Consider the following 15,669-nt stretch of genomic DNA (forward strand, 5'->3'; position numbering starts at 1 on the left):
AACGTTATTAGTTGGTATGTTTTTGGAATTAATCTGAGAAAACAAATCAACAGATTTGGGTGGCTAACAAATCAACAGATTTAGGTAGCACTGCTGCCTCACAGTGCCGGGGACCCTTGGGCGACTGTCTATGTGCTTATAGGAAAGATGTTGTTAAACTTGAAAGGGTTTGGAAAAGATTTACCAGGATGTTGCCAGGATTGGAGAGTTTGAGCTATAGGGAGAGGCTGAATAGGCTGAGGCTATTTTCCCTGGAATGTTGGAAGCTGAGGGGTGATCTTATAGAGGTTTATAAAATCATGAGGGGCATGGACAGGGAGAACAGCCAAGGTCTTTTTCCCCAGGGTAGCATAGGTTTATGGTGAGAGGGGAAATATTTAAAAGGGACATTAGGGGCAATTTTTTCACACAGAGGGTAGTGTGTGTATGGAACGAGCCGCTAGAGGATGTAGTGAAGGTGGGTACAATTACAACTTTTAACAGGCATCTGGATGGGTACATGAATAGGAAGGGTTTAGAGGGATATGGGCCAAATGCTGGCAAATGGAACTAAATTAATTTAAGATATCTGGTCGACATGGATGAGTTAGACCAAAGGGTCTGTTTCCATGCTGTACATCCCTAAGACTCTGTAAGTATTTTTTTTCAGTGTGACGCATTTGACAGAAAGAACAGGGAGAGGCAAAATAGACTCGATGGCAAAATTCCAAAGACAATGTACAGGAACAGAAGAACTTGTCAATGCATGTTTTTATAAGTGGCAATACAAATTGAGAGTATGATTAGCAAACGATTTGGGACCATGGGCTTCATAAATAGAGGCATAACTGAGTACAGAAGCAAGGAAGTTCCACTGAATGAATAAAAAGTTCTCTAACCTCTGCTAAGCACATTCATTCCCAGAGAACTGTCCTCTACAGGAAAAAGAAATGGAGACAGACTTTGCAATTTTTTTTAAATTAAACAAAAACTTAAGGGAAAATACTTTTCTCGTGCATTCTCCTTGGTCATATGCCAGCCAATGAGAATGGACTTGGCAACTGATTAGCACCCATTTCTCCTGCAGTATAACTTGTTGCTTGCTTTGAAATGTTGCAATCTTGTATCTGTCCTGACAAGTGTAAGTTGAAAAGTTTCAACAGTATGTCCCATTTTTTATGAGCATAGTCTCCAAAACAGACATTGCATGGATTTGTGGCTTTCACTCAGAGTTAGTAAAATCACTGTTTTTATAGGGAATATTTACTACTTGATGCTAAAGTAATTGACAGACTCATTCCAAGATGTCAGCACATTGTCATGACTCAATTAGAAACAATGTGCTGATAATCGAACCTCACTGTTCCACAACCTTTACAATTGTGTGATGACTCAACTAAATCAGCAAGATGATCAATTGGCGAGACTGACAGCTATTTAAGACAAAAGTAATTTATGCCAGGATTTGACATTAACAGGAAAATAATTCATTATTCTAAATAAACTTATTCTTTAACAAATGGCCAAAGAAAAATGGATTACTCTTCACTGGTATGCAATTTAAGCTATACTCCTTTAAAACCAGAAACACATACACAGTCATTCAGGAATAAGACAGAAAACACACAGACAATATTATATAAATATTATGGTAGGAAAAGATAGCCAAGGAGAAACATATTCCCTGGTTCAAAAGTCCAGATCACTGTTTCTCATGGTTCTTTTGATTTTCTTTGGTGTCGGTGACATAATATTGTCTGCCGAGCAAGATTCAATATTGATTCAGTGGCTGTTTGGGTGGACCCATGTGTTTTCTTCTCTGAGAATGTTTTTTTCCCAGAGTCTTCAAGTTCTGTCCTTTCTCCCCCCATGCAGAGAGTTGGTGAGAGATGCTTCTTGGGCACAGGCTTCTCAATGTGTCTGAGTGTGCTGCTCTCACAAGTCCATAATCAACTACAGCCAGACCAATCCTAGTCATTAAGCAGTTTTCGTTTAACTCAAAGACTCCTGGTGCCACTGTGTCTCATAATGTGTCTGCCTCACTGTCTTAAAAATATAGCAAGCAAAGAGTACACCTCACTATATCTCACTTGATCTCCAAGTTGCAAATACTTTCCCCTTGGGACTTTTAGTAGATAGTAACAGTTGAACTTTCATTTTCTGCTTTATCGTACAGAAGAAACAGATGTTGCATAACAGTGGTAACTTGGATCATGTTGTCAGGGACCTTTTTGCTTCTTTTGTATGATAAAGTGGAAAATGAAAGTCAAGCTACTATTCTATACTAAAATAGAAAGCTTTCTATCTGGGTGCATCATGGCTTGGTATGGCAACTGCTCTGCCCAGGGCCATAGAAACTACAGAGAATTGTGAATACGACCCAGTCCATTGCTCAAACCAAACTCCCATCTATTTACTCCATCTGTACTTCTCATTGCCATGGAAAGGCATCCAACATCATCAAAGACCCCTCCACACTAGTTTTAACTAACCTCTTCCGTCAGGCAGATGACACAAAAACTTAAACATACGTACCAACAAATTCAAGAACAGCTTCTTCCCTGCTGTTATTAGACTTCTGAATGGACCTGTCAAATTTGAAATCTACTTTTGATATTGCTTTATGTACATCTCCTTTACAGCCATAACTTTGTATTCCTCGCTCGGTTCAATCTTTGTATGGTATGATCTGCCTGGACTGCATGCAAAACAAAACTTTTCACTGTGTCTAGGTACATGTGACAATAACAAATCAAATCAAAACAAAATGTCAGACCACCTGCAAGTTATTGCAATCAAACATTGGAACCACTGCTGTTTGGTAGATGACTGGACAGGAGCTTTCTGTGGCATCACAAAGAGGATTTAATGGCAGGAGATTTTGTCTTCTTACTTTTGAGTTGACATTTGGGGATGGGATGGGCGTACTGTGTGAATTCAGGTGACTGGGTGGCTTGTTTGTGACATAGACTGACACTGTACTGTGCTGGCTGAGGTCACCATGAGTGTCCCACCTTCTCAGCTTTACCCCTTACCTGAGGCCTAGTGAGCCTCAGGTTAAACTCAATATAAGTCAATTCTTTTTAAGGTCCCATGACGACTTTCACTTTTTCTTTGATGTACAGATTCGCACACCTCTGAATTTCTTTTTTGCCCCACCACCAAATTGTCCATGTCTCTAATCACAATTGATATCAATTGACTGCTTTGATGTGCCCTAGACATGTCAGAATGGTGAGCAGTAGCCAGTTAAAGCCACCGGGTGTCCTCTGCTGAAATGGACTGAATTTAGATTGTTTTCAATTCTGTTTCAATTCATTTGAAATACTTGCAGCAACAGCAGGAGGAACAGCTTGAGTCAGGCTTCAATTAACAGCTGGCTGCTGCAACTCTTGGTGATTGATGCAAGGATCACGTGACTGTGGACAGCACGGTGGCTCAGTGGTTAGCACTGCTGCCTCACAGGGCCAGGGACCTGGGTTCGATTCCACCCCCGTGTGACTGTCTGTGTGGAGTTTGCACATTCTCCCCGTGTCTGCATAGGTTTCCTCCCACAGTCCAAAGATGTGCAGGTCAGGCGGACTGGCCATGGGAAATTCCCCATAGTGTCCAGGGATGCGCATGATAGGTGGATTAGCCGTAAGAAATGTAGGATTACAGGGATAGGGTAAGGGAGTCACTCTGGGTGGGATGCTCTTTGGAGGATTGGTGTAAACTTGATGGCTTCCACACTATAGGAATTCTCTCATTCCATGGGGTGACGGTGTACCCAAGCTGGTAGAATGTATGAACAGCTCCAAACACCAACTGGGGCTTGGACATACTTCTCAATGAGGATCTCCATGACAAATGGATATTTAAATCAATGTTAAAAGCTCCAGCATAAAGTCAGGAAAGGTCATCGCTGTTTACACTTTGACTTCTCTAGTCCTTAGCACGATTTCATTTCATTCTGTCCAGATTGCAGTGTTAGCCAGGCAAACTCAAAACTCCACACTGCTGTCTTTTGGTTGAGATGTAAAACTGAAACGCTGTCTGAAAGACTTCAATGATCTCCTTACACTTTTTGAAGAAGAGCTGAAAGTTCTCTGCAAAATAAAATGCCTCTGTCAACATATGCGTACATCAATTATGCTATCAATTATCAATATGTCATCAAATGATCTCTTTGACCCATTTTTTAATTGCAGAAAATTCCTGTTGGGACCTGTGGATACTGGACACTGTTTCATGTTTTGCTCTAATGTACTGGAGGGAAACAGGATGTATTATCACTTTTGAAGTGTAATAGACTATCTATATTTTAAGTACACTGTTGAGGTATGTTGATGCTTTTATGTTTCAAATGATAAGTTGTTGAACACCATGCTATGGTCCTTTGGGTTCCACCTTAACATCTATTGGTTATGGTGTTTTACAGCTGCTCGAAATCATGTCGATATATTTAATATTTATTATAATTTTAGAAATGGAAGTTTGAAGCTAACAGATCGCAAGACTGGGACTCTTTACACTATCAGTGTCAACTGTTTCAATGGAGAAACGATACTCAAGTCTTCAAATATCAGCATTGATACAGGTACATTGGTGTCCTTTAATATTACTTCAGAATGAAGGCATGGTTTTGTTGTAAAGACAGAAAATGCTGGAAATAATTTACAGGTCTGACAGCAGAGCTAATGGGCTGAATTTTCCCAGCCACATAGTGGAGGGCTTGCTGGTGATGGTAGGGGACCAGGGTGACATGGGAGAGTTGCGTTGGGATAACTTGCTGTTGCATTCCAGGCACCAGGAACTTCCCAGGGTTGTGTAGAAATAGGATAGGCTGCCCGCTCCACAGAACAACAGCCAGTTTGCTGCTTTGTCACCATGTTAAGGGTGATTTTGTAGCGTCACCAGAATTTTGGCAGCAGTGTAGTGGCACTGGCCATGTGCAGAGGCGACGAGCTCAGTATAACATGGTGAGATGGCACAGTGGCTCAGTGGTTAGCACTGCTGCCTCACAGCACCAGGGAACCAGGTTTGATTCCACCCTTGGGCAACAATCTTTGTGGAGTTTGCACATTCTCCCTGTGTCTGCGTGGGTTTCCTCCGGGTGCTCCGGTTTCCTCCCACAGTCCAAAGATGTGCAGGTTAGGTGAATTGGCCATGCTAAATTGCCCGTAGTGTCCAGGGATGTTTAAGTTAGGTGGGTTAGACATGGGAAATGCAGGGGTAGGGGAATGGGTTTGGGTGGGATGTTCTTCGGAGGGGCGGTGTGGACTTGTTGGGCCGAATGGCCTGTTTCCACACTGTAGGGATTCTATGATCTATGATTCTGTAACAGGAGAGGGGGATTATCTGTACGTATTCTGGATAACCAGGGGGAATGATCATTGGAGAAGTCAGCTCAGACCTCTGTTATGACCAGGTGAGGAGGAGTCACTGACTCCACCTTGGCGAGTCACAGCAAATATTGTCTTTTTGAGCAGGTAGCGATCATATTGCAATTAAACTCAAATAACCAAATCAAAAATGAAGGTGAGCCAATTCAAAGTTTTGAATGGGAGGAGCGGAGCTTTATTACCAATGTCCCCCAAAAGAAATAATAAAATACAATAACACACACACACACACACACACACACACACGAGGGATGTCACATATAGACAGGAAGGTAAAGGCCAATGCAATACTAAATCTTAAGAATCCTTTGGTTGGCAAGGATTAAAAAGCCTGAGTTTAGCTGTTGCCCTGTTTCTTTAGGGGTGACAGTGCTTGCAGATCCTGAATTCTCTGCGAATAGTGATTTCTCCAAAATGCTTTCTCACTGCTGCAAGTTTCTATGATTCAGACTGAGACTGTAAGCTCCACCCTCTTGGTCCTTGGATTCCCCTCTGTTCAAGAAAGGAGAGAGGCCCAAAACAGGAAACTGTAGTCCAGTTGGCTCATCGTGGGAAGGTGTTAAACTGATCACTAAAGAGATTATATCTTAGAAAAACACAAGGTATTTCGGGAGCAGTCAGCATAGTTTCATCAAAGGGAAATCATGTTTAATCAATTTACTGGAGTTCTGTGAAGGAGTAATCCTTCACAGCACAGCCAGAAGGCACTTGATAAAGCGCTACATCAAAGGTTATTGCAGAAAATGAAAGCTCATAATGCAGAGGGTGACCGATCAAGAATCTATTTATCTCAGCCTTAAATACACACACGAACCCTGCCTCTACAGCTCTCTGTGACAAGGAGTTCCAAAGATTCATAACCATCTGAAAGAAGAAATTCTTCCTCATCTCAGCCTTAAATTGGCCCTCTTTATTCTGAGACCATGCCCTCTGGCCCTGGACTCTCCCATGAAGGGAAACATCCTCTCAGCATTTAATCTGTTAAGCCTCTTAATAACCCTATATGTTTCCATGAGATCACCTCTGATTCTTCCAAACGTCAATGAATAGATTCCCAACCTGTTTAGTCTTTGCTCATAAGACAATCCCTTCACACTAGGGATCATCCCAGTAAACCTTCTCTGAACTGCCACCAATGAAATGATATTTTTCTTAAATAAGGTGACCAAAACTGCTCACAGCTCTCCAGTTCTGAGGAAGGGTCACTGGACCCGAAACGTTAACTCTGTTTTTTCCTTCACAGATGCTGCTAGACTTGCTGAGCTTTTCCAGCAACTTTGTTTTTGTTCACAGTTTTCCAGATATGGTCTCACCAGCACCTTGTAAGTTGCAGTAAGACTTTCCTACACTTATGCTCCAAACCTCTTGAAATAGGATTCAATAGAATCATAGAACCACTACAGTGTGGAAACAGGCCAATTGGCCCAACAAGTCCACACTGTCCCTACCAGACCATCACCCTTCCCTTTAACCCTGCACTTCACCTGGCTAATCCACCTAACTTATACATCCCTATGTATACTATGGGCAATTTAGCATGGCCGATCCACCTACCCTGCACATCTTTGGACTGTGGGAGGAAACCGGAGCATAGAGGAAACCCACGCAGACCCGGGGAGAACGTGCAAACTCCACACAGACAGTTGCCTGAGGGTGGAATGAAACCCGGGTCCCTGGCGCTGTGAGGCAGCGGTGTTAACCACTGATCCACTGTGCCGCCCCTATTCCAATAGCCTTCCTGATTGGCTGCTGCACCAGTCTGCTAGCTTTCTATGTTTCATGTACAAGTGCCCCCAAGAGCCTTTGTGTTGTAGCTTTCTGCAGCTTTTTGGCATACATTTCCCTGTTTACGGTCTTTTATGTGCTTGCTGGAATGTTGGTCAGTATCTGCCATCCCTTTGGTCATGCGATTGCTTCCTAAGCAGGCGGGAATAACACTTTCAAAAAGAGTGATTTTAACTCCCCGACCCTCCCTGCCCCAACCAATTGTCAATGGCATTACCATCGCTGAATCCTCCACTATTAACATCTATTGCCTGAAAAGTGAGATGGAACAACTGTAAAAATATTGTACCTACAAAAAATTTCACCAAGGCTCATTAGATAGCTCCAAATCCATCCAGAAGGACAAGCGCAGCCATTACATGGAAACACCACCACCTGCAAGTTCCTTGCCAAGGCACTCACTGTCCTGTTTTGGAAATATGTATGTGTTCCTTCATTGTTGCTGGGTAAAAATCCTAGAATTCCCTCCCTAACAGTAGTGTGGGTATAACCACACCAAATGGACTGCGGTGGTTCAAGAAGGCAGCTCAACACTACCACCTTCTCAAGGACAATTAAGGATGGGCAATAAATGCTAAGAAGTACACATATTCTAAATGAATTCAAAGGAAGAGGGCAGGTTATAGACGAGAATTCTGCAGCAATTAGCCCACCAATTAGCTCCTCAAAACCTAACAACTATCTACAAGAGTAAAATCAGAAGTGTGATGGATTATTGTCTGCATTACTGTAGCTGCTGCAACACTAAAGAAGCTCAAAACCATCTAGGTCAAAGCAGCCCATTTGCCACCCAACCATATATTAAACATCTATTCAGACCAGAGATAGTAGGAACTGCAGATGCTGGAAAATCTGAGATAACAAGGTGTAGAGCTGGATGAACACAGCAGGCCAAGCAGCATCATAGGAGCAGGAAAGCTGACGTTTCGGGCCTAGACCCTTCATCAGACCAGCATTGATGCACAGTATTAGTGGTGTTCACCCATCTGCATATGTGCTGCAGCAACTCACCAGGCTCCTTCACAGTAACTTCATATAATCTGTGACTTCTATTACATAAAAGGAAAGGGGCAACAGTTATGTGGGAACACCAGCATCTACAAGTTTCCCTCCAAGCCACGTACCATTCTGACTTGAAAATATCTCACCGTTCCTTCTGTGTTGCTGGTACAAAATCTTTGAACTCCCTTGCTAGCGGCACTGATGGTGCACATACATCACATGGACTACAGCAGTTCAGGAAGGCAGCTCACTACCACCTTCTCAAGGGTAGTTAGGAATGGCCATTAATTGCTGGCCTAGATAATGATTCCCACTCTTTTCCGTTGAATCAAATCTTCCAGATTATGTATTTCATAATTTAGATAATGAATTTGAAGCTGTTCTAAAATGTGTTAATTAAAATAGAATTGGGTCCTAACTCTCAATTCCTCAAGTTGCAGCAAGCAATCTTCATCTCTTTTGTTTGTCTTGCATTGAAATATCACTTTGTTTTGCATTCCAGGTGTCGTGCCAAGTTTTCACCCTTCGACATCACTGTACACATCAAGACCAGGAACCCAGTCGACATTAGGCAACCACCTGAACGATGCCAAGATACTCAGTTCGTATGTATAACTTTTATACTGGTTCCAAAGTAGAATTGACGTACAACAGTTGTTCTCAGGCAATGCATGTTGGAATTTTTCCAAAATCACTCAAAACCCACATTGGTTTGAACATTTTCCCAATGGCAGAGTCAAATTTACAACCTGGAGCTTCAAGAAAGGTTACATTCCCCACTGCAGGGTCCAAATACTAGAACGCCCTTCTCCATAGCCTGCGGGGTGTCCCTACTCACCGAGGATTCCAGCAGTTAAAGAAAACAGCTCACCAGCACCTTCTCAAGGGAAATTAAGAATGGGCAAGAAATGCTGGCTCATTCCATGAACAGATAAATATATAAATGCTTTTCAAGACCTCAAGATTTATAGATTGTGTAGTACTTTAAAACACTTCCTGCACCAGTTGAGGTTACCATGAAGGACTCTCCTTCTCGACCTCTCTCCTCACATGAGGTGTGGTGATTCTCAGGTTAAACCACCACCAGTTGTCTCTCTGTAATGAGAGAACAGCCCTATGTTCTGGTAAGTCTTTGGTGACTCTACTTTTAAAGTACTGTTGAAATGTTGCAAATGTGGAACATAGTTTGCACATAGCAAGTTCCCATCAACAATGTAATAATGATCTGACAATCTCTTTTTTTCAGTGAGGTTGATTGAGGGCTAAGTTTAAAAGAATGCAATGGGATCTTTTACATCTACCAGAGGGGTCTTTAATTAAATGCTTCTTCTGAAAGATGATACTTCCAGCTGTGCAGCACTTCCTCAATGTTGCATAACCCAAAGTACTGTGAACTCCTATCTTTTCCAAGAATCTTTTTATGTGGCACCTTATCAATTACTTTATGGAAATCCAAATACACTGAATCTACCAGTTCCCCTCAGTCAATCCCCTCTCCTTGTTATACCCTCAAAGAACGCCAACAAATTTGTCAAAAATGTTGACTCTATTTGATTGTGTAAAGTCTTTCAAATATCCTGCTATTTCTACCTTAATAAATGACGATAGCATTTTCCCAATGACGGATGTTATGTTAAATGGCCCATAGTGTCCTGCTTTGTCTTTTCCTCTCACAACATTACCTCCTGAGCCCAGGGTCTACAGCATTGCCATGCCAGCTATTGTGCTGCACTGTCCCTGCAGTGAGACTGTCAATGACCCCACCTCCTGCAGTAGCTCATAGCCTGTAACTTTCGTCTGCACCTCTTATATGTTGAATTTACCTCCTTCACAATTATTGTCCCCTCTGCATCGCAGCATGCTGCCACACCCACAATTGTATTCCCTCACTTCCCTATTATAGCAGTTGGCCCTGATAATCCTCCTTGATTTTCATTGAGCTCAACCCCATGGGCCACACCGCTGATCAGATTTGATGGAAGCCCCTATGGTGTGTGACCAGGCCTCTGCCTGATCGCGGTGTAGCTCCCCCAACTAAGTTCCCATGTCCTCCCTGAGAAGTTGCACTGGAGCTGCAGGACTGACTGTGACCAGTTCTGCAGACTGTTGTGGTATGTATTGCTTGATTGTGACTGCCCAAGTAGTTGACTGAATGTGCCCAAGCCCCTGGACTGACATTGGACTCTGCCCTAGATTTACTATTCCAGGTGACCTTGAGTGAAGACCATCTGCCTCCATCCAAATGGAGGTTGGCATTGACAAAGCACCAACCTTACCACTTCATCATGGCGCGATTCAGATTAACTTATAATATGGTTCAGTGTTTCAATACTGTACTTTGAAGCTCACCAATATGTTATATTGCAGTGTTGCTGCAGAGTTTTGTGTACAGGAACAGACACCCACCTCATGTTTTGGAACTAGATTGCTTTATTGATGCTCACCGTCTTTTTACTTACCTGGATACACACACCATCTCTGTCTTGTCTTGTCTTGCCTTTTAGCACAGGCAGAAATCCAGCAGCCTGTCAGAATTGAACAGGCAAGGGATGGACATGTTGGGTGTACTGCACCATGCTATGTCAATGTCACATGTACAGCATGCAGTAGCAGCTTATGTAGCACACCATCTGCATTCGCTCCAACCAAATGGCTATGTCTGGAAGTCATAAGGGAGCAGTCTTTAGTTCAGTCAAAGGGGATTGTGGATAGTCAGTAAGCTGATCTGTCTCAGTCAGAAAAAGTGGTGAAGTGTTCTCAGTGAGTAGGAAGCACAGAAAGGAGGAAAGGTTGGTAGTTTGAGGGGGAATGTGGTGGACGAGGGTCACTGAGACAAGGTGATACAAATCATAGAAATGGGTAGTACATGAGCCTTGGTGGAAGGTAGGTGCAATGACAGAGTTAGTGTGAGGTCACAGAGAGAAAGTGTACTTATCCTGTAGAATGCAGAAGGTAATTGCAGTATTTCTGTGTGTTCCTCCAGACCATGATAATTGCGCTGACCTGGGTGACCACTTCAGACCAGCCTGGCAGTGCTTAATAAGATGAGCTGGTGTTTAAATATAGCATGCACTGTGTGATTGCTGTAAGATCCTGGCTTCCGCGAGCATTTCTGCCACTGCTGGGTGCCAGATTGAATGAGAGTGGCCCTCATGGAGACGGGGTATGTAATTAATGTAGTGAACAGCTTAGAATTGTGTAAGAAATGTTGCTAGAGTTCACAGAGAGAAACCTTCCATGAAGGTGTGTGAAATTAACACTTCGCCAAATTTTGGGAAAACTCAGCCCATTGTAATAATTGTGTTGTCCATCAAAGCTGAGAAGTAATTTATATTGTGGAAGTAGTTTTGCATTGAAGGCTTTATGCTCCTTTATGTTGTACCAGTAGGGGTCAGCAAATCATTAACTTTGAACTATTTCACTTATATTAACATCACAAAGTGAAAGATGGCTTCTGTTTCTAACCATTTTATTGAACCATTGAATGGCAACAGCACAGAAGGAGGCCATTTGGCTCATCAATAGTCACTTAATTGTACTCCCTCTGCCTTTTTCCCCTTAGCCCTGCATAGATTTTTCTCCTCGGATAATTATTCTGAGGCATTGGGTGAATTTTGCACTTATTTTATTACCCACCAGTTCTCAATCGAGCTGGGGTTAAAATCGGAGCATACAAATGCAAGGAAAGTTAAGCCAGGTAGGAAATTGCAAATCAGAGACCACTGAGGCTGCATGAAGTTACGTGCTGAATGATAGTCTGGAAGCCTCCAACAAAAAAACTTGGAAAAGTGAACAAAGTGAAATTTTTGAAATTCATAGAAAAATTCATTCACTTTCTTTTTCAGCATCTGGTATTAATTGTATCCAAAGTATGTTTTAAATAAAGTAACAAACTCAAAAAAAATACATAGAGCACAGCAGTTTGTCTCAATTAATGTATTGATTCAACTCCTATATATCTCCTGACTCCTACATTAAAGTAATTACTTTATAACTTCAGTCAACCTCAATAGGCTACACTTCAACTCGTTACTTTTCCCCAGAACAGTTGAGTTTCCAATTTTATTTGCATCTTCAACACATCAGATTGCTGAATTTCTGAGTTTTTATCATTAGCTTTTGACTTAGGGATTTGTCATTCTCCTAGAATTTGCGCATTCCTTTGCTTCTTCCCAAAGACTGGTGATTTAATTCTCAAAGCTTTATTTGATGCACCTTTATATCTCTACTTCTTTAGATGCTGAGTTGCTGATTTAAACATTACCTGTGGTTAATAAAACTGTACTTCGTAGAAGGACAATTGATTGCTGACTGTAGAAATTTTTTTTAGTCAATATTATGTTTTTAAACAAAGTTCGAGTTTCTCTAAGTGATTTAAAAGCAATTGGAAAAAGAGTCATGAGAAATTGGGATTCTTTTTATTTGCGATGGGCTGTAGGTGTCGCTGGGCTAGCATTTATCGCTCATCCCTAGTTGCCCTTGAGAAGGTGTTTAGTAAGCTGCTGTTGAACTGCTGCAATCCATGCGCTGTAGGTAAACCCACAATCCGAATGGGGAGGGAATTCCAGGAATTTGACCCAATGAAATGGAAGGAACAGCGATATATTTGTAAATCAGAATACTGTGTGACTCGAAGGGGAACTTGCAGGTGTTCCCATGTACACTCTGCCCTTGTCCTTCTAGATGGTAGTGACGGTGGTTTGGAAGGTGATGTCTAGGGGGTCTTGATGAATGCATGATGGATGCAGTGTATCTTGTAATATTACAAAGTGCAGCTATTGATTGACAGTGATGGAAGGAATGTATGTTAGTGGATTTTCTACTTATCAAGTGGGCTGCTTTGTCCTGGTTGATGCCAAGCTCCTTGTGTGTTGTTGGGGCTGCACTCATCCAGGAAAGTGGGGAGTATTCCATCACCCTCCTGAGTTGTTCCTTGTAGATGGTGGACAGGCTTTGGGAATCAGGCAATGAGTTACTCACTGCAGGATTACTAGTCTCTGACTTGCTCTTGTAGCCACTATATTTATATGGCGAGCCCAGTTCAGTTTCTGGTCAATGGTAAACCCCCCCGGAAGTTTATAGTGATGGTGGCAACATTGAATGTCAAGGAGCAATGGTTAGATTCTTTCCTATTGAAGATAGTCATTGCTTAGCATTTGTGTGGTGCAAATGTTGCTAATTGTTAACTTGATATGGTCTGTGCCAGTCAAAGCAAGTTTGTAAACAAGGTCACTGACCTGAAATCTTAACTCTGTTTCTCTTGCATTGATGCTACCAAGCTGACAGTATTTATATAAACTGCAACATTTTCTGTTTTATTTAAGTCACATCTCTCCCTGTCTGAAAAATCAAAGGTGAAAATATTTCTGTTCTGTATTATTTTGGAGCCTTAGGGGATTGTTTTAATATTTCAAAACTTGGAAACTGAATGAATAATCAAACTTTGAATTTATATGGTATAGTTTTTATGATTATGAAAATTTAAGTTTATTAAAATCTGGAGATTGACTCACTAATTGTTAAAGAGCACATAAGACAGGAATGCAAAGTCAAGAACTCATCCAGTGATGGGGAAATCATCAAAGGGTGGTGCCTATCAACACAAGTCTGAACAGTTGGGAGAGGAGGCTGACTCGTGGGAATATGGTGCAATTCTGTTCTAATCCTTCAAAAGAGCCAAGTGCAGTTTGGTTTTGATTGTTGAACACTGTGAGGGCAAGATATCTCAATATGTACCCCCTTGTTTTCTGAATTTCCTCTCCAATTGTTGTGTTTTGGTGCATCTGACTTTGAGAGATTACCTTCTATGGACATAACCAGTAACTCGTTTATTATATAAAGCACCTATATACAGCTTTACAAAAGTATATTTTACTCTGCTGTTGCCATGATCATACTCTCACGAGTCTTTTTAGTGGCATGTTCTCTTGCATCATCAGTATGATTATATTCACATCCTCAGACATTAACCCTTTCAAAATATAACACCACAATTTTGATGGTTACAAAGGCTGCTCTTCCCTTGCCTAGTTGCTTTCTAATGCCTATTGTTCCCTGGACTGCATTCTCAGTTGTCTCGGATCCCGAAAACATCTCCAATGTCCTGGGTACATGGGGCATCATTTCCTGCCCCCAAATTCTGTAACAGACCGTAGGACATGTTCAATATGCTCCCAGACCTTGCAACTGCTGATGCTGCAAAATGAATGGCTTACCATGCAACAGTAGCAGAGCAACTCTTATCCAGGGAGAACTGAACAGATTCAGGGGCCTTTTGGAGCCACTAGCTTTGCTGGAAAATATTAGTTTGGCCTGAACCTGAAGTGCTCCTGCCAATATCAGACCCAATTGACAACCTTATGAAAGTCTGTTTAGTATGATTCACTGTGAACAGCATCATGGGTGACCGGCTATGTGAATGATATATATCTTATAGCAATGCTATTGTTAGAAAAAGTAGCCTCTGTGTTCAAGTTAACTGCTGAATTCAGTTATAAAGTAAAAACTCTGACCTGTAGCCTAATGTTTATGTTGAAGGAATGTGACACCACTGTAAACTGAGTCACTTTAAACCTAATTTTACAGCTAATTTGGACAATGTGCAAAGCCCTTTAGGAGTGGATGTGATTGAATGCTCAAAATATTTGGCCAGCGTATTTTTCATGACATATTCAAAGAGAAAATTGGACAAAGTGCGTCCTCCAAAGATTTTTCTCTTTTCCTTCCTGTTGTTTCAAAAAAACTTTGACAAAGTAACAGTAAGCTTGGCATAAAAAGAATAGAAATGGTATTCAGAATTGTTCTGATTGATTTTACCATCACCTAACAGATTTCTTTTTGCATGAGGAATATTGTTTTCTTGTACATTTAATTGTAAGAGTGACATCAAAATTTTACAATTTGATATCAGTTTCTGAATGTCTGCATAGACTTGTTTCATAAGTAAGTTTAAAGACATTTCTATTCCAACAGTTAATTCATATGTCATTACATTTGTGGAATGAAAGTGAGTTACAGAATTATTGATTTTTCTTCAAAGCCTTTTTGGATGTTTAATTGCAGACCACATCCAAAAGATGAGTAATTAAGGTCTCTTTGGGTAGAACTTTCTGTGAATCATGAGTTTGTTCACAAAGCGCGTTTGATTCCAGATATGCTTCAGTTTAGATAAAATGTGACGCAAAGATTCAACAGTGAGTGGGTGTTGACATTTTTAGATTGTGGAGTTTATATTTACAGCAGTTGAGTAAAAATGTGACTTTGGCCAGTATTTCATCAGCTTTGAAGTCAAGAGCACTTTGCACTGTAGACTGCAGTCCTAAAGCTGGATGATGTTGTAGAACTCATCCAACAATAAGTGCCTTGAGTTTGAAAGATGTTTATAAAAAGTAACTTATTATAAATTAAAATACAGCCAGTTTTTACTTGTACATTGATATGCAATGAAGATGTTCAATGATCTCAAAGGTTAACGATGTAAAATTTTGCAAATATTTAAAAGCAGTCAATATTCTTACAT

General features: G+C 41.3%; 1 protein-coding gene across 1 annotated transcript in view; it reads left to right on the plus strand.

Moving 5' to 3' along the window:
* The window catches only part of LOC109919508, a 78,226-nt gene that overhangs the window by 38,528 nt on the left and 24,029 nt on the right, over nucleotides 1-15,669 (plus strand). The window contains exons 3-4 of the mRNA XM_048597578.1: nucleotides 4,446-4,558; nucleotides 8,653-8,755. Coding sequence (XP_048453535.1) covers nucleotides 4,446-4,558; nucleotides 8,653-8,755 — 216 coding nt within the window. The remainder of the gene's footprint in view (nucleotides 1-4,445; nucleotides 4,559-8,652; nucleotides 8,756-15,669) is intronic.

The sequence above is a fragment of the Rhincodon typus genome, chromosome 1, assembly GCF_021869965.1.
Source record: "Rhincodon typus isolate 14 chromosome 1, sRhiTyp1.1, whole genome shotgun sequence".
In the NCBI taxonomy this organism is placed as follows: Eukaryota; Metazoa; Chordata; class Chondrichthyes; order Orectolobiformes; family Rhincodontidae; genus Rhincodon; species Rhincodon typus.